The 22,467-nt window shown below is 38.0% G+C and overlaps 2 protein-coding genes across 3 annotated transcripts; one reads left to right on the forward strand and one right to left on the reverse strand.

Annotated features, from left to right (window-relative positions):
- Positions 1-6,120: 6,120 nt before the first annotated feature.
- LOC114520730 lies at positions 6,121-10,553 on the reverse strand. Of its 2 annotated transcripts, none has more exons than XM_028541064.1 (2): positions 10,463-10,553; positions 6,121-8,209 (listed from the first exon to the last, which is right to left on the reverse strand). In XM_028541064.1, exon 2 carries the CDS (start codon positions 8,134-8,136, stop codon positions 6,556-6,558), a length of 1,581 nt encoding a protein of 526 aa, XP_028396865.1. In that variant the 5' UTR covers positions 8,137-8,209; positions 10,463-10,553; the 3' UTR covers positions 6,121-6,555. The 2 variants fall into 2 exon arrangements, with proteins under 2 accessions (XP_028396865.1, XP_028396866.1); XM_028541065.1 differs by lacking the exon at positions 10,463-10,553 and adding an exon at positions 8,389-8,413.
- A 2,465-nt stretch (positions 10,554-13,018) lies between these two features.
- Positions 13,019-22,455, forward strand: LOC114520519 (RNA-binding protein Musashi homolog 2-like). The gene is made up of 13 exons (XM_028540812.1): positions 13,019-13,160; positions 13,317-13,357; positions 13,526-13,607; positions 13,733-13,817; positions 14,174-14,215; positions 17,307-17,402; positions 17,518-17,649; positions 17,928-18,015; positions 18,186-18,377; positions 18,632-18,787; positions 19,094-19,284; positions 19,745-19,780; positions 19,867-22,455. Exons 1-12 carry the CDS (start codon positions 13,099-13,101, stop codon positions 19,760-19,762), a joined length of 1,185 nt encoding a protein of 394 aa, XP_028396613.1. The 5' UTR covers positions 13,019-13,098; the 3' UTR covers positions 19,763-19,780; positions 19,867-22,455.
- The last annotated feature ends 12 nt before the right edge of the window (positions 22,456-22,467 follow it).

The following is a 22,467-nucleotide window of genomic DNA, read 5'->3' on the forward strand; positions in this document are numbered from 1 at the left end:
GTTTCAAGACTCGCCATCGTTGGCGTGTTCCGAGTTCTACCACGGGTAGTATCGACTGAATCATGTCGCATGGGCTTCACATGTTACTCGCGTGTCCTTACAAACGAGAAAGCCCATGATTTGTTTTAAAATTTATGTTTAAAATTAGGAACGGTTGATCTTGTTGTAGACAAGATTTCAAGTACAGAGTTCGCTTCACATAAAAGATATTTTTGGATATTTTTAGCCATATTTCATGCATGCAAGTTCTCTGCAGCTCATCGTAGACACGAGACAATTATGCAAGAAAGATATTGAATATATTTATTTAATTCATTATTTTACATATATTTCACTGCGTTGTATTTAATTTAACAACAATTGATGATAGGCCCCGAGCAGACTCGTTCTCTTGCAAAGCATTTTTTGCAAACTGCTAAAAAGGACATACGATATTTTGGAATTAGGACAAGGTAAAACAAAGCCGTGTTTATATCATGAAAAATGAAGAGTACAATGCAAGCTGCGTAAAATTTATCGTCTGCAATTTGTTTGAATAAACAGAGCTTACAATTGTGATTAAACGTCTTCACAGTATGAAATACAAACAAAGGACAGACGAAGAATATAAAGTTTAATAGTAAAAGCGCTACAACTAGAGCAAATTTACTTTGCATGTCAATTCGTTTCTTCATAACCTGGCTGTTTCTTCCCGATTCGATTTCAGCAACACCTCGAATAGTAGAGTTGACTTTTCTTATTTCGATGAAGGTTTTAACATCAATTGCAACTAGAAACAGCAGGGCAACCCCGAAAGGCAGATTTATCCATAAATATCCAGTGCTAGTCGTGTAGTGAGTGAGCACCCAGTACATGAATACACCAACCCCAACTGACCATATCCAAATTGCTCCTGCGACAATTTGAACTCGCCGAAGAGTCATCATTTGCCGGTATTTTATTGGTGCCGTCACAAGAACGTATCGCTCCGAAGGAAAGAACGAATATGAACGTAAAAGAAGCGGTTGCGGCCACTGAAAAGATGGTGAAGAACACATGCAAAGTCATGCCCTTAGTTGAACGTATTGCTTTGAACACTGAAGATGAGATGCTTGTCAGCAAAGCTCCAACGTTTAGGCTTGCGACTAGATACCCACAGGGTCTTCGTAAGCTGTGCAACGGATCGATTAGGAACAGCGAAATTATTGTGATATTTATCAGGAAGCTGATCAGGCACAAGGTTATCACCAACGGTTCTGTAGTTTCGTTGAATAACACGAACTCTGGTATGGTAACGTTTCCATACAAGTTTGATGTCATGTTTCTTTCAAAGCTGTCCTAAGCGGAAGATTTCGCGTTCGTAGCCTTAGTGCATGCATCAAGTGTCACAAAACCAGCTGCAATTTCCCTTTTTTTAGACATCACCCCACAGTTAATTTAAGACTGATTTATCAATGTTCTCTTTCATTAAAGCGCAAATGCCGGGTGGTTTCTTATTGAAAAGAGGTTCCTATTGCTCGGTAATGAAAAATATGTTTTGATCGGTAAAAAATTAGCAGATTACTCCGTGTTCAATACCGTATGTGTTTCCTTTTTTGAAAACTTTGGGGTAAAAATTAAATGCATGCCGTTTTATTTTTGAAGGGTCGATTAATATTAACGTGGTTTATGAAAATTATTAAATCAGTCCTTCTTTTGCACTAAATTTGGGATTAATCTCAACGTATATTTCACGATCTCTTTTTGGCAACACTGGTCACTAGATGGATGAAAAAATGATTGATCTAAAACATATACTATTTTAATCAGAATGTCAAATTTGCTTGCCTGACTCCTTTTAAATCTTCTGATATCTTACGTAAACAATTTAAACTTCAACGTTTCAGTTTCTTTTGTGTGTTTTCCATGTCTCATAATTATTTACTAGCGGTTTTTAATTAATAGCACAAGCTCTTGCTCAATAAATCGTCCATGTTTATACGCGTGCCTGCGTAATCTAACGTTGTGCTTTATTACGAGCCGATATTTTGACATGTGTCATTGGACATTAATATTCTTCACTTAATTTCACTCGGGGAAAAATTACAATTTTTTTAATACAATGCCGTGAACACACTAGGAAACATTGTTGCAAAGAAACGATTGTATTCCAAGCTGCTTTCTCAAATGTTTCCCTCTTTTTCCACTCGTGGAAACATCGATGCGGAAACAAGTTTGCTTCAATAGAAAGTAAAATGGTTTCCTATATAGCTACTGAGAACAGCGCCAACCGACCATGAATAAGCAATATTTGCATAAGGTTTATTGTAGCTATATGGTGAAAAAGATTCAGTGTGGCATGTTCCACCTGTGTATATATAAATCAACCAGAAATAGTCCAGTTTTAAAACGCTTTTTAGGGCTGTGAAGATATTCTTTGTTATACAAGGCTAATTTTATAGATTTTCAGGTTGATTTTTTGCGGCGTATGAATTATTAAACCAGTCATGGCCAATTACCGCTTCTAAGGGACGAAACTGGGCAAATATTTGGTATTACTTTGTATCGCGGAGATGCATTATGAGGCAGCTTCATGGAGTCTGTGTCATTTCTTCAACGAGCTTCTCTATCAATATTTTGAAAAGATGAGGAAAAACAAAAATTTGACAAAAGGAATAATATGCAAATATACGACTTCATGCAGACATAGAAATATACTATATACAATTAACAATTAAAATATATTTGATTAACTGACTGCATGATGCAGGTGTTTCAACAAAGGGTCGTATCGCTTTAAGTTATCTTTAAATTTGAACTAACCTTTGTGTTGTGTCGAGAACGCTTTGGTCATTATCGCAATTGGGCGTGTGAACGATTAGATATTGAACTATAAAATCTCTCATCTTCTGGATTGAGGATTTCTGTGGTCATGTGAAGACGTTAGGGTGGAATGAAGACGTGTAGAGAGGTTATTTAGAATTCTATTCAAAAGTTGAACACGTTCCTTTTGCCTCTAAAAGATTGGAAAGTGAAAGATTGGATATCATCAGATATCGTTAATGACAGTCGGTTGAAACAGACAACTATGTAACTGTCGTAGATTTTGAAGTTTTTAAGGTTCGAAAAAGAGGTGTAGATTCGGAGATCCTATACAGACTTCCACGTGTTTTCAGGCTTGTTTTATTCTGAGTGTAGCTTTCCTATGTAACTTTTTGCACAGCCAGAATTTTTCACAGCCAGAATTGAACACCGTAATGAATGACATTATGAATGACACCGGAGGTTTGAACAACGTTCCAGAAGAAGGCTTGAATGAACCAGCATTTTTCGTCATCCGTATTATCTCTGCTATATTCTCTGCAGTTGGAATCCTCGTGAACATGGCGCTTGTGACAACATCAATTCTAGATCCCTTGAAGTGCCTTCGTTCAACCACTGGGATATTTATTTTTAACCTATCCCTCAGCAACCTCCTGTGTTCCCTGACCGTGTTCATTGCCAGTGCTTGGGGTCAAAGTATCCCGGACATTTTTACACTCGTTTCTCAATGTTTCGCTGGAACTTCCTGCACGTTTGCTGTTGTGCTGTCTGTTGATCGACTTTTTCTGGTTGCTTATCCAGTTTGGTACAATCAAACAGTCAACAACGTGAAACAGCTTCTCGTAAACATCGCTGTCTGGGTAATATCAGTTTCCTTAATCATATCCTACCATTACACGTATTTAAATCTTGGCAACGATTGGAGAGCTCATTTCATGGCCGCTTTAACCGGAGTTAAACTCCTCCTATTCGTGTCAATCGATATTGCAACACTTCGAAAATTGAAGAGACTGCAAGAAAATTTCAAACAACAGATGAAAACCTCTGGCGTGGTGCAAACATCTGCAGAATTGAAGCGACTTCAGACTGAGAGACGGTTTTTCATCGTTGTTGTCGTAATGTTTGTTAACTTTCTTTTCTTCATCTTGCCAATTACCACTTTCTATCACATACGAATCGCCTTTCAAAGAGATATGGATGTCTCAATAGTTTCTGACGATAGTTTTATAACAATTTTGTTTCTGTTGTTTTCGCTTCATTCCTTGGTGGATCCGGTCAGTTATTTTGCCGCGATCCAGAAATATCGGAAATCCTTTCTAGCTATGAAATACCCCGCACTCGTGATGAAAGGTTTAACCACTTTTTTAATGTCCTGCGCTGAAGTAAATCATCGACAATAGGTGCGTTTAAAAACACACAAAAAAAGACAAAACACTCGTGTATCATTGTATATATATCTAGCTTTAGATTGTAGCGGTTTTCAATAAATTAAAACAATCCAAACTTTCTGTCATTTGATGTTCATTTTTTGCTGAGAAAATCTCATTATAATATCTTTTATTCACAAGTCACAACCTTATTAAATTTTCCTTATTAAATTAAACTTATTAGACCACTCGTATACTCACTGCCTATATACTCCCTATTCCGGTGCTGTCCATGACAATTAATCAAATACTTCGATTTTCATAATATATATTCTCATAGCTAATTTATTGACTTTGGTTTTAACATATGGCATTGCGTGCTCTGGAAATATTAATAAAACTTATTCCTTTATCTTAAGTTACCCATTTAACATGCAGTATATATAATTCAGCGGTTTAATAAGATTTTTTCATCACGGGGATGGCAGCTGAACTAGCATGGTATAATTCTAATTTCACTGCGTCCATATATAACCGGCAAATTATAATTAGAAAGAATGTTTAATTAGTTCAGTGTATATGTCTTGAGTATTCATTTATTTTCTGGTGAAGCTTAGTGGATAAATGTTTCAATGAATAATGGTTGAAATCTTGTAACGTTGTGGAAAATAGAATGTGGAAAGAGAGTGCAAGTCTTTTATGAGCGGCAAAATTATCGGAGGTAAAGTGCCTTAACACGATATTGCATTAAAAGAAATTGTTGGATATACGTTTAAACAATTTAAATATTTATCCAACCAAAGACTGAACTGGACAGAGGAGCGCGTAACAATAGAATCTTATCATCTAGAAGTAGTGTCAAGAGAACAATTTCAACATTGCATATTTCCTGAAGTTGTCAATTGATCAAAAAAATCTTTACTCGCGAGCTGAACGATGTCGATGAATAAAACTATAAATGAATCCTTTCTTTTGACGAAATTCGACATCTTTAACAAAATAACTCTTCCTATATTTATCTTATCTGCAGTAATATGCTGGCTAGTTAATATAAGTCTGTTGATAACAATATTTATCGACCGTTTGCATTGCTTGAAGAAAGCTTCAGGACTGTTCGTCGCTTGTGCAAATTTGTCGTCAATTGTCTCCGCAATTTCGAACGTACTCTTTGCCTTGAAAAATTCAACGGGAACAAGAAACAGAGATCGCGTCTACTCAGACATCGTGGTATTTCTGATTGCCTCGTCCGTCACAAGCAACCTGGGTTTTATCGTTATATTGTCCGTCGAGCGTTTGTTGCTCACAGTCAAGCCAATGCGATACAAAATATTCATGACGCAGACCAAAGCGAAAGTCATTGCCACTTTTACATTCATCTTTTGTATTTGCTTGGGATTGCTTTGTTTCTGGATTGTAACGTACCAAAAAGATCTTTACGTCTACTACGCCATTCCTATAATTATGATGATAATTCCTATTATCGTCGTGGATGCCTTAACTTTCTGCAAATTGAAGAAACCAAACAGAATTTTGAGTACGATTGATGGTAGCGATATTCAGCGTGCAATGGTCGCACGATATCGCGTGGAGAAGCGTTTTGCCCAAGTTGTTTTGCTGCTGTTGATAAACTTTGTGTTATTCTCGTGCCCTGTACTGGTTCTAGATTGGATTGGGCGCTTCGATAGCACATGCTCTGGTTGTTTGCTAGCGAGTAAGATGAACATGAAAACAATGTATTTTTTTGTGCTTCTGTTAGGGCAATTCCACGCAACAAATAGCGCCTTATTTTATCTTGTTCTCGTTCCTAAATATCGTCAATCATTCAAAGCGACATGGAAAGCAGCCATTTCACATATTTTGTGACTAACCAGACAGTATTCCAGTAAGCCTTACTATGCCTTAAAAATTGACATCTTTTGTTGCTTAAGAAGCAGTCTATTTGTAGATGTGTACGAAAACGGAAAGATTCATGTTATTTTTGTGCTTTATTTCAAGTAAACTATGATACAAGTAAACTATGACAGAATAATACACGTTTATACTCTCGACTGTTTCTGATTGAAGGAAGGCTTCCCTCAGTCTTGCCGAGAAATTAAGAAAGAGGTTTTGCCTGTTTCAACCTGTTTCTTGCGTGCGGAATGCGACGAGAAAGCGTGACGCACGCACACGAAGCTTCGAGGTACAAACACGCGAGACATCGAAAGTCATTGAATTTTCAACCAATGGCCTTTCAACAGCTACTGGTCTTGATATATATACATATAGCCTACTGGAGTAAGGCAATGGTAATTTCGAAATTGTTGCAAGGCAATAAAATTACGTTTCACAATTGGATCATTTATCTGTGATTAGAATAAAGTATACTACAAAAATCTAGCTAATTAACCATCAGCTATTACGACATTTCTTACACAAATATCGAGCACGCCAGTGCTAGCACAAGCATTGACAATAAAGTCATCGATGAGATATTCTTTCTTACTGCCACGTTCACGATTCTTTCGATCTCAGTCTGCGCAGAGCCTTCAGTACCATAAAATGCAATCAGCGGTATCCACATTCGTTGTACGCTCTGCATAAACATATGATACTCATCGTCCCAAATATAGAACCATAGATTTGTATTCAATTCAAAATACGGCGTACTTGCAAGGATCTTCGAGGCGTTTCTAGCCGGGCTGATCATCACATATCCCTCATTGCTCCCCACATCAATATATATCTTCTGCCTCGGTCTTACTCCCCTGTGCTTCATCAGCGTGCTCCTCGTAAACTCGTATCCAGCGTCGTCGGGAAACGTCGCGTTCTCGGGAAATGGCCACCATAGCGATGGCGACATGCAAGCTGCTGATCCAAATGTTTGAGGGCGCGTCCAGATGGCGTGGCACGATATCATGCCGCCAAGAGAGAATCCCATAATGCCGTAGTTCTGAGGACCCGCGAGGCTCCGGTACTTCGACTCACATTCCGGGATCAAAGTGTCTTGGATGAAATCCAAGTATAACTGACCATTGACCTTAGGCATAGCAAGCCACCTGTAGCATCGTCTGTAGTCATCGACTAGTTGTTCATAAGAACAAAACGAGGATCTACACGATACACAACCGTTGCAGCGGTTTTGCATCGTGCCATTTATGCAATGAACATCAGTGCCATTACTAACTGCGAGTAACCGTGTCCTGTTCGCGTAGGAATTAACAACTCCAATGACCAGAACCTCTTTAATCAAAGCTCGTTCTACCATCAAAATATTCAGCTGCGGTAACAAAAGGCCCAGTCGTTGCCCGTCGTTGACAAATAATGTTTCATATTTTTTATAAGTATTCTCTTGAAAACTTGGCGGCAAAGATACGTTGATTGAACGAGCCTCGCCCAATTGCGGTGAGTATATTGTTCGCCTTTCAACCGTTCCCTTCTCGTTGAAAAACCACGGATACTCCCAGAACTCTGGAATCTTGCTAGTATTTTTAACGTTCGTTGACATTGGGAGGTTTAAAAGAAAATTTGGGCCAAGCATGTTTTTCGAGTCGTCCAAATAAACACGAAATTCAAATCGCGCTGGCGGTTTCTTCCCGTTCACCAGATCCAAATTACTTGGTATGGCGTATTCAAGTCGAAGCTCCCATGTATCTTGTTGTGTTTTATGCATTATTCTTCCTTCATCCCAGGACAATCCGAGCCCGCTTCCACGCACAAACATCTTTGAGGCATCCACGAATGCGTTCTTTGCATACTCGTTGCGTTCAGGATAACGAATTTTGATGCGGAACGGTTGAGCCGTTGGATTAAACGCTAAATAACATTTCTTTTCGAAACAGAAGCCAGGGTTTCCGTCCTTCGAACATGGCGAGGCATAGGTTTTTGCAGTCTCGCAAAACTTATCGCCGGTTGGTTTACCATAGCCTGTTGTTGTGCAGCAGACGGACAGGAACAAAAGCCAAGCTATTTTCATTTTCATGGGAGTCTGAAAAACGTATCTTTCGTTCATCAACAAAGATCTTCGTCTTCTTCTGAACGAATCTTTTGTAGTAAAATCCTTTGATGCTGGCGTCTCTGCGACTCTGAAAGATAACACAATAATCCCGTGTTTATAAAAGCGCTGTCGAGCCACTCAAAATAACATGAAGTTGTACAAACAATGCCAGATATTAGCAAACTATGATATTCAGTTGCCACTGGCAATATCCTTTGAGACAACTCTCTTATCCTCAAATAGACAAGTACATCATTTGAGTTCTACCATAAATAGCTTGTTAATATGACCATTCAACCAAATATATCAGATTATACCAAATCTTTCCTGAAAAAGGTATTTTTCACCAATTAACGTGAATCTAAGTTTCCAATGAACGAGGATGTTGACAAGTTTAATTTAAGGACATGAAATTAATTCGTGACAGGAATTAAATGACTTTTTTCATATTTTTTCAAGTCAGTGTAATTTACCAGGACGAGTTTCTAGTTTTCACGAATTTCTCTGCAGAAATTCTTCACCTTTTTCAGGTATCTTTGATGAAATTGTTGCAATTCCCATCCTAGTATGTTTTATCCAAATTAAAACGAAACAGTCTTGAATGTGACAGGTCTGAATTTAATTACTCAAATCGTTAGGAGCGTAACGTGCCTGTCAGATGCAATAATTTAACCAAACGAGGACGTAGTGTGAGGATTATTTAATAACATCCTGTGTAAACACCCTGGAAATTGCGTAAGGAATTTGGCTCGAGGATATTGCACTATTGTGCTTCAAGATGGGAGGATTATTAGCGGGGGCTGAAATAAAGCGAGGTTGAAATCTTGGATAATCATGCGATTTGCAAATACACGTTTTTTTCGGAATCGATATTGTGGGGTTTTAATCACAGGCGCACGAGACAGAACGTAGAGGGTATCCCCTCCAGATTAGGCGAATGTTCGCCCACGCTGAAAAAAGAAATCTGGGGCCGTAGACCTGTGGTTTTCATTGTTATTGTTCAGAGCGAGATAGATAAATAAATGCTAGTTTTCATTCGGTCCTTGCTCGTCTCTACAAGTGGTAGATGAGAGTGTCAATATTTCAATATTCGTCTGGTAGCATCAAAGCTGATGTGCATGAACACAATAACACAACTATCCCACATCCTTCGCTTATCAGTGTTGGTACTCACAAAAGTATAGCGACCAAATGGAAAACAAGTTAAAGTCTTTTCCGCTTGCCATGCAGTTTACCCCTGTGATTGATGGATAACTCTCGAATGTCGTGCAGGCTTTGCATCCGAATTGGACCCGAACGTAATCCGAGGATCCCATCGGATCACGAAAGCGTTTTGTCGTGATCACGAGGCTATATTCACACGAGCGTCGTTTTGAAACTGTCTCCGCGATCCAAAGGGTAAATTGCTAACTCTTCTTCTATCGTTAAATTGAAAGTGCTGGTCTGTTTGACCATGTGGAGATAGCCAATTCCAGAAAAACTAATTCTAATGATTTTTAAGAAAAAGGCGAGTTTGGACAGCAACTTGCATCCAGGGGTCGGTTGTATCAAGCCCGTTTAGCTTAAACGGTGAATGAGTCAAAATTAAATAACACTCTTACAACTCTCTTGAATAAAACAACTTGAATATCATGCACTGAATATGTAGTTGTAAACAGTTCTTTGTATTAAGGTAAAAAACATTCAGTTCGCTTGTTGAATAAAACGGCAAACTTGCTTTCTATTTTGAACTTATCCACCGTTTAAGCTAAACGGGCTTGATACAACCGGCCCCAGGGATTTAATCGTACCGCGGATGCTTGACTTCAGCGTGACGTCATAAATTCCAGTGGCTTTGGGGGGCATCTCGAGATCGATACAAAATGATTTAGTTGTTCGTTGTAACAACGCTGTTGTATGTGCTGAATTTGTGGTTTGTAGGATTTGTGGTAAATCTGTGGAGTTTCAGTATTATTTTCTCGCTTTAAACGTCCAGTGCAGTACGAGTGTCGAAACCCAAGGTATTTGAGGCTGACCTCCTCTCACAAAAGTGATTGAAATTCCGAACAATGAAATCCGGTGATATACGTTGTTGATCATAATTACTCGAGACATTTACAGTGGATATGATAACTCGAAGATAAAATACTGGATAACCAAAACTCTTAAAGAGCAATGTGGTTTCATAATGATCGAAAGAATCGTGAATTTCAGTAAAAATTTAAAGATTTCATCACCACATTCCAACTGTGCCAAAAGTTTCAACGCGTCTATATTACTCATATGCCGTATCGGGTAATTAGTCGAAAAATACATGTAGCTATGTTTGTAAATTAAAATATATCTAATTAATATTGATTACCTTGTGTGTAAGAAAGTCCTGTTTCAAAAACCGAATGCCTGAAAGTTTCTTTTAGGAAACATTTGCTCCGTGCTTCCTCTATTTTCATCGGTTTATGATTTCAAGGGTATAATAACCCTTGTGTGGGTTTTCCCTATGCATACGATATTGTCTTTACTAGCAAGCCTCATTTTAATGCAATGTATTTTTTTAACGCCGAAGTGAGGCTTGGTGGTCAAGACGTCAAGATGATGGCATAAGGGAATCGAAAAACCACATAAGTGCTATTGCCTTTATGAAACGGTTTCAGATTTCAGCTCGTGCATAAATTTCATGTACATATTTGCCAATCAAAAGCACGTTGGAAATTGTAAATGAAAGAATGCAAATTTTTTAACCGCTAATCGGAGGAGGATCTTTGCCGCCAGGGAAATATGAGCAGGATTTGTTCGGCATTCATTTGAGAGGTGTTTGTGACGTAGATATTGCTATAATCTTCAGAATCGGATGTAGGAGATCATGCCTCACGTTACAACATCGATAAAGTTCTCCAACTGTTACTTCTCGAAAAATCACAGATAGAGCACCCCACATTTCACTGAGTTCGTGTCAAAACAGTTGATATGTAATAGTATTTCAGGGTGATGTTTAATCTCACAGTTCTCGTATGGTGTTTCCTTTGTATATTTAGCGTCAGATTTTCAGCCTTTCCTCGAGATGTTTCAACTTCATTTCCACGTAAGAACATTTTATTTCACCCGGAAACACATTTTGTTCTGGATACTGCAGTTTTTGATTGGAAGGTTAACCTGGGATATAGTGGAACCTTTAATGGCATTTTTTTAAAATAATGATTTATGATTTTTTATGTGGTGTTTGGATTAATCTCGTGTACGTGCCTTCTCCTTTTTTAGGATTCCTTTTAGCAATTAATCAATCGAAAAAGGGATTGGATCTGGTGGCAGGGGACATGCACTTCAGATATCAATTAGATCCATTCCTCCACTTGATTCATATTTGGCGCATAACATGACGTATCGGAAACAGATAAAGCCGCGTTCATTCGTCGCATGGTACACGGCAAAAAACGCTCAAGTTGTTCCTTGTTACGCTTAACAATATTGCAACATGTTGTTGAGAACATTGTTCGTGGGGTGCAGCACAACATGGTTGAGGACTGTTCTCACCAACCGTGAACAACTTGAGCATTTCTTACCGTGTACAAACACTCGTGTTTCGTGTAATATGACACATGTAACATCAAAGAAACTCTTGTGACTGTACACATGGCCTGTTGTCACCTGACCGCCGTGACGTCATTAATGTCCGCATTCCACTTACAAACTAAACCACCATTTTAGGATATACTTAATTTCCCAGTATTATAAGTACGTGGGGATATTTGATCAACATCCTAAATTCATTACGCGGTTACAAGGTTCGGGACTTCGGGAATCCTTCACAAAAGCTCTTCCACAAAGAAACCCCCTAATATGAGACATAATATGTTGTGTATACATCAGCCCCAAGACACTAAACCACGCAGTGGTGATTATCAGGTTCATTCCTGCTGTTACTGGCAATTGTTTTTAAAGCATTCAATATATTTGGCTCAAATCCAAACCGTATTATAAGATTTACGAATTTGCCTGTTGATAATCCAATGCCTACAATTTGTGAATGAAAATACAACATAATTACCATTGGTCATTTGAATAATGGCATGTTAAAAATTTGCGTCCCACATTCTGCCTAAATCAGTTGCCAAATTCTGTTACAACTTACAAGCCGCAAGAAGCTCACACTCGCAAGTGGAAACATGTTAAATTAGAGGGTAAACTTATATATTGCACATGCATGCCCAATATTTTGATTAATATCTTGTTACAAGAAAATAATTCATTTCATGATGGGCGTAAATGTAAATCTATTAGCTCGTCATGTTTATCAGGTAATATGCTGTATAAGGCTACAGGGGTTTGTGTATATAAAAATAATTGTAAACATCGCAACCAAACCGAAAAGTAGGGAATCTGTAGGTGAGGAATACTTCATGTAGCCATTTAATGTCTGTCCTTCGGCTAAGTCATGTATAGAACACAATAAACTGATACAATTTTAGCATTCTTCCCGCCAAAAGTAATTCTATTAGGGTGTAATTGGGTAACATATATTATTGGCTAATATCCAGATTGCTCGCAAGCTTTTAGGCGTGCGATTATTTATATTTTCAATCTGAAGATGCAAACATTTCGTTTATGTCTGTGCTTTTTCCTAATTTGCAATGTGTATACACCGTAATTCATAACATTTCCCTTTCTTCCCGCCAAAATTAATGGCAATTCCGAGAAATAGCCTTTGGCATGCGTTGTTATTTTGGTCTATATTACTTAATTCGCTGCTGGAATGTCAACAGGCTGTTAAAATGGGCGGTTCGTCGGAAACAATAGTTAATGGGTGAAGAATATCCAATCACATATGCACTCGCACTGGTGGGTGTCTAGTTCAGCCAATCAGCTTCGAGGGCTCAGGTTAATTTGTAGGGGGGTTTAAGGAATAGAGCAAAAAAACCTGCAAAAATAAGAGCCTTTATACACGTGTCACTTTGGAGGAGTTTTCGACGCTTCATAGTTTTATAGTAGCTTATGTAGACTAGAATGGATGCAAACGAACTGTCGCCTCCAGTGGTCCCTACGCACGATACAAACGGCGATCCTGGGTAAATATTTTACTATTTATGTATGTGTAGCATGTATATGCCTTGGGTATAACTGTGTGTTGTGTAAAATAAGGAACAAAGCGAGTGAATAATAACATTAGCAGCCAAATACTTAGAGGCTTAAATTTCATCGCGAATCTTTTCGCTACTTTCTAGGAAAATTTTCGTCGGAGGCCTTTCTAAAGTCACGAACGCTGGTAAGTTTCACAGAAACAATTTGTAACATCGCCAGCGCATTGTCGATTTCAAATGATGGGGTTTGTTTACGTTACTGGCTTGCTTTGAACATGGCTCGTTCGAGTGCTGGATCACGAGTTATCTGATCAGCTTTTGTCATCGAGCATCATGCATGTATTTCCTTTTAGACCGTTTGAAAGAATACTTTAGCAAATATGGCGAAATCAAGGAGTGCTTGGTTATGCGTGATCCTGTGACCAAAAACTCCAGGTAAATTTGCAAAGCTGTTTATAGCTCCCCAGCGGATTTCAAACGCTTTTTGACTAATGGCGATTACGCGTCTCACGCTTCGATAGACACCTTGAAATTCAAGTTCTCGTTTTGTTTCACTAAAGGTGCTTCGGATTCGTAACATTTCAAGATCCAAACTCGGTCGAAGATGTGGTCAGTTCAGGGCCTCATGTGCTGGACGATCAAACAGTTAGTGTATACAGTATATTCAAAGCTATTTTCTCTTTATTTTTGTAAATTATACGACTTGTGTCAAAGTGTCTGTTATATTGGCCAGCCGCAACCGTTTGTGTTGCTCGATCTTCATATTTTACCACGCGGAATTTATTCTGTAGAAATGTAACAAAATTGTAAACTTGCGGAGTGCGGTTTCAAACAAAACCGTTGTGTTATTATTGAGTTCAATCCCTCTTCCGCTTTTTCAGACAGCCTTCTTTGCACTCCTATAGAACTCTTGATATATAGTATAAACACATTCGCTTTGTGTGCTACGAATCTAGTCGGTCTATGATTTAAACGTCGTATATTTACTCTATGTTTTACAGATAGATCCAAAGGTTGCCATTCCAAAGCGGCCTCAACCAAAGGTATTAAGTTTTTTAAACAGGAGAGTTTATAATATCGTATTTTGTAACGCTTAATTCCTGCTAGATTGACACAACAGACAACCCGTTTATATTAAATTTTCTTACGCAAACACAGTGCATATGGCTACGAAAGGTCTTGTATTTTACAGAGATAGGAAGCTAGGCATGTACTGTACATTATTGACGCTTTATTTACAACGTCTGCCAGCGAGACAGACGGCAGACCCCTACTATTCGGTTTCAAATTATGAATGTCTTTCTTTACACAATAACCCCGTGAGGTAAGACACGTTTTTATCGACTTCCGCTGCTGAAAATCCGCTAATTTCCAGCGTATAAAAGTTGCCTGTTTTATTAACCACCGCTCAATTGAGCAACGAACGTATAAACACAGCGAAATTAATCGAAAATATTTAAAGCGTTCTCTGTTATTCACAAATACAGCGTGTCAAAGACAAGATTGACAGCTACCAGAGTCAAGGTACAAAGAATATAATAATGCGTGTCATCTTTCGGTTGATATGATAAGCAGCTTGAGATATTCGTGACGAATGCGTGTTTTTTTGTCAAAGCACGATTTCGAGCCTCGTGATTCAAGCTTTACTTTTAAGCCCTACATAAGCGATCAGAGCAAACACTTTTTAATTCGTTGTTCATTTAGCGTGCCAGCGCGGAACTTTGGAGCAATTGCATACAGCGTGTGTGACTGTGCACGATAACTATAAAAGCAAATATATTTAAAATAAGTTAATTCACATCATCGGAAAACGAAGAAATAGCAGGGTTTTTTTTAAATTTAAAAAGTTTCAATTATAGTCAGGCCTGTAATTTCAAATTTTATTATCGATTAAGGTGTTTAATATATTGTAAATAATGTCCTCGGTTAGATCTGCAAAGAGGTTATAATAGCTTGGCTTGTATCTTTCTTTCGGTCGCATCCGCGTGGGTTTAACAAGACATGAAATATGAGATACTTCCAGTGACGTTGTACCGCATAACTTGTCATTTATGGAGAAAAGTTTACTTCTTTTTCCTTTTTATTTACACGAAAAAGAATAACAATATTTCTCAGCGTTATTATACCAATCAATTGTCTATTTTCAGGCGGCCAAAACCTGCTTATTACCCCCTTAAATCGTGTTTCAAAACTGCGGTAGATCTGTTTGTGAATCGCGTCATATGCTCCAAAGCTCAAAGACAAACATCTTAGGCCAAGTGGAGAATCTGGCTTATTACCATATACTGATAGCCGAAATGTAAAATATTCCGTATTTCCGTCGTGGAAAAACCTTCCTGAGTTGGAAAATCCGACTCTTTATATAATGCACTCTTATAAATTGGACTCTTTCGCCAATTCGGACTGTTTAAATCGAAAGGGACATTTGTTTATCGGTAACTCAATAGCCAGGTTTTTTTATATGGAGTTTATACGATTATAAGCCTAGCTGCTTCATCCGAGTGAGATAATCCCCGAAAGAGAAGATTTTCTACCACAAAATGTGAAGAATTTTAACCATCTTTCCACAAAGGCGCGTGAAAAGCTCAGTGCGAAGGCATGACCTGCGCTTTTTCCAGTAACGCACCGAAGGGCTGAAACTCAAGCATATTTTCACTTACTGCTGTTTAATGTTTACTAAAACAAGAAATAATTACAGAAAGCTATTAAGGACATTTCAGTATTGATGACAATGCGCCTTCACGCTGTTTTCCCGTTCCACTACATAAAAACGGAAGTTGCAATATAAAACACATAATACCGTGTACTTAATGTCCAAACGCTATTTCCGAAAGCCACCACTCTTGATTTCCTGCATGAAGTATTTTGTTTTTTCATAAGATAGTCACCAAAGCGATAGTCAGCAGTGCGCCTTTCAAGTTTTAAAAGCGTGGGATTGGAGATTTATGTTCCCCATCGGCTGAAAAGAGTCAGATGTCTTAGGCCGTGTTTTACCCACAGGCGATCTTAGTTGCGTGAGGATAAGTCAAAGTCGTCTCATGCATCTGCTGTTCTTCGACTATCCTTTGGCGTTGAACTCTAGACGTTTTAATGGTTTTAACTTCGGTTGATGCATTTCCTTGTCGCGTTTTGTATTGATTTTCTTCGGTTTCCCCTTACAGGAAATCAGTCGAAAATATGATTTATAAAGAAAGCAATTCACAGAAACATGAACGACATTAGCTGCATTTAGATTTGTATTTTGATTCAACAAATGACAGTGTTTTGCCTGAAAGGTCAGAGGCGTTCATGTCAGAGTGTATTTTAAGACGTATAAAATATTTGACTCATGTTTTTAAGTTTAAAGCCAGACAAAACCAGCCGTAATTTGATAATTTGATGCCAAATTTTGGTAGTTTTGAATTTGAACGGTTTCACAAGAGCGTTAGCTTGCCTAATTTAAGTGTGACTTTTACTTGATATTGACCTAAACAATGGCGGATATATTTATTAAAGTAGACATAGCAATGAGGTATATTTCTAGACTTGAAGACTTTGACTATATATGGAAGTTAATGCACCTGCAACGGCCGGGACAATAGCTATTGTACAGCTGTCGATAAGCAGCCAGCAAATTTCAGGGCGTCCGTATCATTGAAATTGCCCTCCTTCCTTTCTTAAATGCAATTCGTTCAGTTTCAATTAATTCAAGCAATTTGGTAGTTATATCATGTGAAGAAGATATTTTCAGAGTTAGTTTAGGTTTCCTGCTTTAGTAACACTATATATATAGATCAATACGAGATAGATCCTTATTGGACCTTTAGGAAGAACAGTTTAGAAATGATAGAGCTATCCAGTATAAATAAAGTTAGTTTAGTTTAGGTTTCCTCCTGTAGTAACACTAGATCAATAAGAGATGATCCTTACTGGACCTCTAGGAAGAACGGTTTAGAACTGACAGAGCTATCCAGTATAAATAAAGCTAGTTTAGTTTAGGTTTCCTGCTGTAGTAACACTGGATCAACAGGAGATGATCCTTATTTAGAGAGACTGTTGAAGTAGCTGATGCAGTCAATAGAAATTCTTAGTTTACCTGGTAAGATCCGTTTCTTAATCCTAACAATTCATGTATTTCGGTTGTCATACATTTAGTTTATAACAAAAACGAAAAAGATATTCGTCGGTGGCCTCTCTCCTGAAACAACAGAGGAGGATCTAAGATCATATTTTCAAAATAACTATGGCAAGGTAAGAGCTCGGAAGACGTGCAAATTACAAAGATTGATTTATTTCAAAAAGTGAGAATTGTATTCTTCACAGCTTTTACTAGGCACCATTTCTTTACATTATTCTGTCTCTTAAGGTGGCTCAGTGTCTGCTCATGTTCGATACGACAACTAAACGTCATCGAGGATTTGGGTTTGTGACTCTGGAGACGGAAGATATTGTTGATAAAATATGTGAAGAACGTTTTCATAAAATAAACGACAAACGGGTAGGTGCATAGATGTACTACTGAGCAGGACTGAGTGTGATTCTAGCAGCGCTCTGTAGTCTGTTTATAATATTATCTCAACAATACTTGACAAATTAAAGTGCCTCTTTTTCGACCATTCAAAACACAGTTGTTACCTAAAATGACATTCATATCTGTCACTGAAGTTTAATGCCCTAAATATACGCTGGCGCTTCGAGTTGCGCTCTGCACATCAAGAGAGATGTGTCATGCTGTAATTATTCAGTGTCAAAATTATATTTATGTTCATGATTCAGGTTGAAACGAAGAAAGCTCAGCCGCGTGAAGTCATGAATCCTCAAGGAAGAGGTCGCGGACGAGGGATGTTTGGGAGAGGATATGGATGTATGTGGATATAACATATGTATTTGTGATCGTGTTTGACTGAAGTTTGTTCAACTTGCCCACTCGTAATTCAAAACACAGCATGTAAATATTTCGCAAGGGAACTTCTTATCCTCAAGTGAAAATGTCCAGCCTGTCACGTATTGAATATCGTCTCACTTCATTTTCAGATTATCCACAGTTTACCCCATTTGGTTCGTTCCCTCCTGCACTCGGCTATCCTCTGCCTGGTTACCAGGCTGCAGCTGCCGCGGCCAATGCTGCCTACACGACCCAGGCCCCTCCACAACACGGTAAACCACCGAGGAATCCCGAACGATCTCGTCCGAACTTTACTTACACCTACCCTTCGCTTCCTGGAAGTATGTGAAATTCCTGTTAAAGTTTTTTACTGACCTGTCAATATTTTACACTTCTTAAATAGCCCCGGAGTCAAGCAATAGTTATTCGGGCTAGTCTGGTCGCAAAACATCAGGTCCCCCCACTCCCTAAATTCGGCCTGCGAGCAGGCTAGACTTGGGAACTCAACTAAACCCTTGCTTGTCCACTCTAATCCTCATTTGTCCAAGGCTGAAGTGAATTCCTCATACTAAATTTTTAATCATCCTCCTTTTAGACTATTACTCCTCTTTTATTAACGCCTCTGGTGATAGACGTCCTCATTACTACGCAGAATATGCCAATCTCTCATCACCAGGTCTCCCACCAAGGCCTGGCAACACGACCGCACGCACTGACGGCCAACCGTCCGTTGACTACCCCGATTATTCAGGTAAGGCAGAATGTTCATTGATCTGCTACAGGCTGGCCTTAGGCAGGAGCCTCCTTGATAAACAGGCTCGTTTAGAAGCTGATCGTATGCGGTGATCTGTACTGAGCATTGAGTGCAAATTAGTAAAGCCAGTGGCAGCTGTAGAATGGTCGGCTAGCTTCGTTTATTTTCGTTATTAAATCGTAGTTAATAGAATTCCTAATACACAATACTTATCGACCAGTCAAATCACTAGCTACACGTCATTTTATAACCAAAATGATTTTCCGTAGACGCAAACAAATTAGTTGTTTTATCGTGTTCAAGGTGTTCAAGTAAACGGATACTCGCCACAAAATTTCGGAGCTCCCCCTTCACCTCTCTCAAGATTCGCACCCACCACCAGTCCCGGCCCCATGGGCCCAGATCTCGCTAGCTACATCACGTCAGCAACAGATACCGCTCTGGGGTATTCTGCTTCAAGCCCCCAGGCGACCTCTTTTGGCCATCCAATGGCGGTAAGTGTTTCTGAAATCTGTTATTATCAACGATTATTTTAGCTCTGAAATTGTCTTGTTCTTGAGTGAACAGTTAATGTTCGCGTCCAGAAAAACGTTGGATCAATAAAAGATGATTTCTACTTGATCTCTAGAAAGAACAGTTGAGAACTGATACAGACATCTAGCATAAAATAAAGTTAGTTTAGTTTAGGTTTCCTCCTGTAGTAACACTGGATCAATAAGAGATGATCCTTACTGGACCTCTAGGAAGAACAGTTTAGAACTGATAAAGCTTTCCAGTATAAATAAAGTTAGTTTAGTTTAGATTTCCACTTGCAGTAACACTGGATCAATAAGAGACAATCCTTACTGGACCTCTAGGAAGAACGTTAACAATTTATATTATCGTTCTCCTAATTTTTAATGTAAATAAGATTACAGAGTTCTCCATTTCATCTAACAAGGAATGTTTTTATAGATTTCACTCAGACAATAAAAAATGCAGAATTGAATGGTAAGTTAACAGATTTTTCGCAACAAATACCAATTCTTATGTACGACATGAAACATAGACTAACACTGCCTTCAACCTTTTTGCAGAATTGATAAATTGATGGGATTAAGACACTGAAAGTGATCTTTGGGAAATATTATGGATCGAGTGGGTAAATATGGTAAAACCTGAATAAAAGTACATTTTTGGGATTCAGCTACTCGTACTGAACATCTTGATGGTTACTCCAATTTGGAGCTTTGCCGAATGGGTCTAACTTATATTATTGTGCAAATGCATTAGGTATATCTATGTGTCTTCTGACTAAGTGCTCTAGAAACACAGGTATTTCCGAAGCGATCTACCAGATCTTAACGGTTGTAACGTTTTCGAGTTCCAAAATCATCTTTTTTTATAAATTTCTTGTCCTAATTTTTCGAGAACTTAACATCCAATATTTAATTTCTATGACGAACACAATCAAGCTTGGAATAACTAAAATTTCACGTGAATTGTGCAAAACGTCTTGAATAATTGGTTCAAATTCGGCTGCGTATCTCACTAACCATTGGTAGTCGAACAAGGCATTTTCATGTGACAAGTTTTTACCTTCTAACGAAGAGCATCAATGTCACATAAGTAATTGTTTCTAAGTTAAACGGCTTAATTCGTAAAACTAATATATGATTAACCAAAGTTATTTGTTGCAAAATATTTTTTCACACGAAAGTTAATCGTTGGTTTAAGAGGCGCATTATGGTAGTAGGGGACAAGGATGTAATGTCGACTCTAATTTAATATGTTTACCATCAAATTGAAACTATAACTTCATCACTGAGTCACTGAGTAACTTTTTATGTTGAGCAGATCCATTTATTTTCTCATACTGTTAAATAACAGTCAGTAATTTCTACCTTTAAACGTAACCACACTATACAATAACTGATTTTTGGATGTAATTTAATCGTGTTAATATTACGACACGCAGCCGTTGAGAACCAAACGTAGCATATTGTAAAGTCTTCTGTACATGTGTTTTGTTTTAAGAGATTGTACATTTTGAAAAATATTGCACCTTTAAGCGATTAGAAAGGGCTTGTACATGACCAGTTCCCGGTTGTCGTTACCGGAGCATGCATTCTGCCATGGTTTTCGTTTGGTTAGGATGTACTATAATGTACAATTGCCCTGAGTTGTAAAAGACGTCAAAAAATGAAGCTTACAAAGTTACATGCACAATTTTGGCATAAAATGCCACCGTAGTTGATTTTATTGTACAATTTTATTGTTTTTTATGTGTTGTCAATATGATATGATTGTATGTAAAGGTCTTAAGAACTAGGCGTTAGGCAAATCTGGCAGTTAAATTCAGAAAGACGATGTTTATTTGAGTATTTTTGCTTCAATGCTTCGCTTTGGCATTTGAAATGTCTGCATGTACACAACTCTCAGGGTCATCTTAGTTCCACTTATTAGAACCACTTATCTTAATTGAAAACGTTTAATTTAATTTGAAAACGTTTAACATGAATGATATTGCCTATCTTTCAAAAAAAATTTATTAATAAATTTTTAATAAAGTCTTTCTGGATTTTTTCAGCCTAGAAAATAGTTTTAAAGCTTTTATTTGAATATGATGCTAGAGATTGTATACTTGATAACTAACAGTCAGTCGATGGATATGGACAGCAGCTGAAACTCTTCAAAGCGTCTATAACACTAACCGTATAACACCGGCATTTCAGACCTTGCATCGATTGACTGTGGTGTAATTGTCATGTTCTGTCACGACGTCGTACGAAGGGGTACGATGTTGTTTTGTCGAAGCACGTTGAGAATTGAATTGGTAGAGTGATAATGATATATAGTGGATGTCGTGTGTTTGTTATATAGTATTTGAAATAGAGAGAAGATGTACGCAATAGATTGGGTATGCGAGGGGTCTCACCAAGCTTTTGTAGGATATAAATGACCACCAGATAACCGGACATTTTGAGAAATGTTGAGACTTACACGGGCAGGAAAATCAGTGTGGAGATCCTCTTCATAATGCACAATTTATTGCTCATCTGTAGGATAAATGTCTCTTTTGAGGGATTGTTATATATAGCACTATGCACCACTGGTTCATTATGACCAGTATTAGCCACTATAATCTTCTTTTCAGCCTGCAATTTCTACCGAGTCAAAGGCCTTGTATAGGCAAAATATTTTCTTGAATAACATGGTTAACCAAGGCGCATTTTTAGTTCTGATAATGCAGCTTGACAGCGTAGAATGAAACGGATATTTCAAAGGTTTTATACCCATCTAAGAAATCAGTACCTAATCAAATAGGAGACACGATTTTTATCGTTTTTTTCTGCAAGAATGACTGGCCTGAGTACTCGGTTATTTTGCACCTGAAGTGGCTATCCTCCGTAAAACATCAAAGATGTAAATTCAGACGTACAATGAAAATTTAATCGCAATTTGTTAAGAAGTTTGCTTCATTTCTGACTTTTGTAGCAATATTTAAAATAAGTTATATGTTTAAATAAATAAAGTAATATCGGCAATGATTTCATGTCTATGAATCTATGAACCTATTCTTGAACAAGCCTTATTCTAATGGTATATAAAACCACGCCCAAGTCATATGGCTAGGGCCAGAATTAGAGAGTTACGGTTCCAAGGGTGGGCATCATTGGGACGTGGAATTGAGGTCG

The sequence above is a fragment of the Dendronephthya gigantea genome, unplaced genomic scaffold, assembly GCF_004324835.1.
Source record: "Dendronephthya gigantea isolate DGI-Jeju-01 unplaced genomic scaffold, DenGig_1.0 000016F, whole genome shotgun sequence".
Taxonomy (NCBI): Eukaryota; Metazoa; Cnidaria; class Anthozoa; order Malacalcyonacea; family Nephtheidae; genus Dendronephthya; species Dendronephthya gigantea.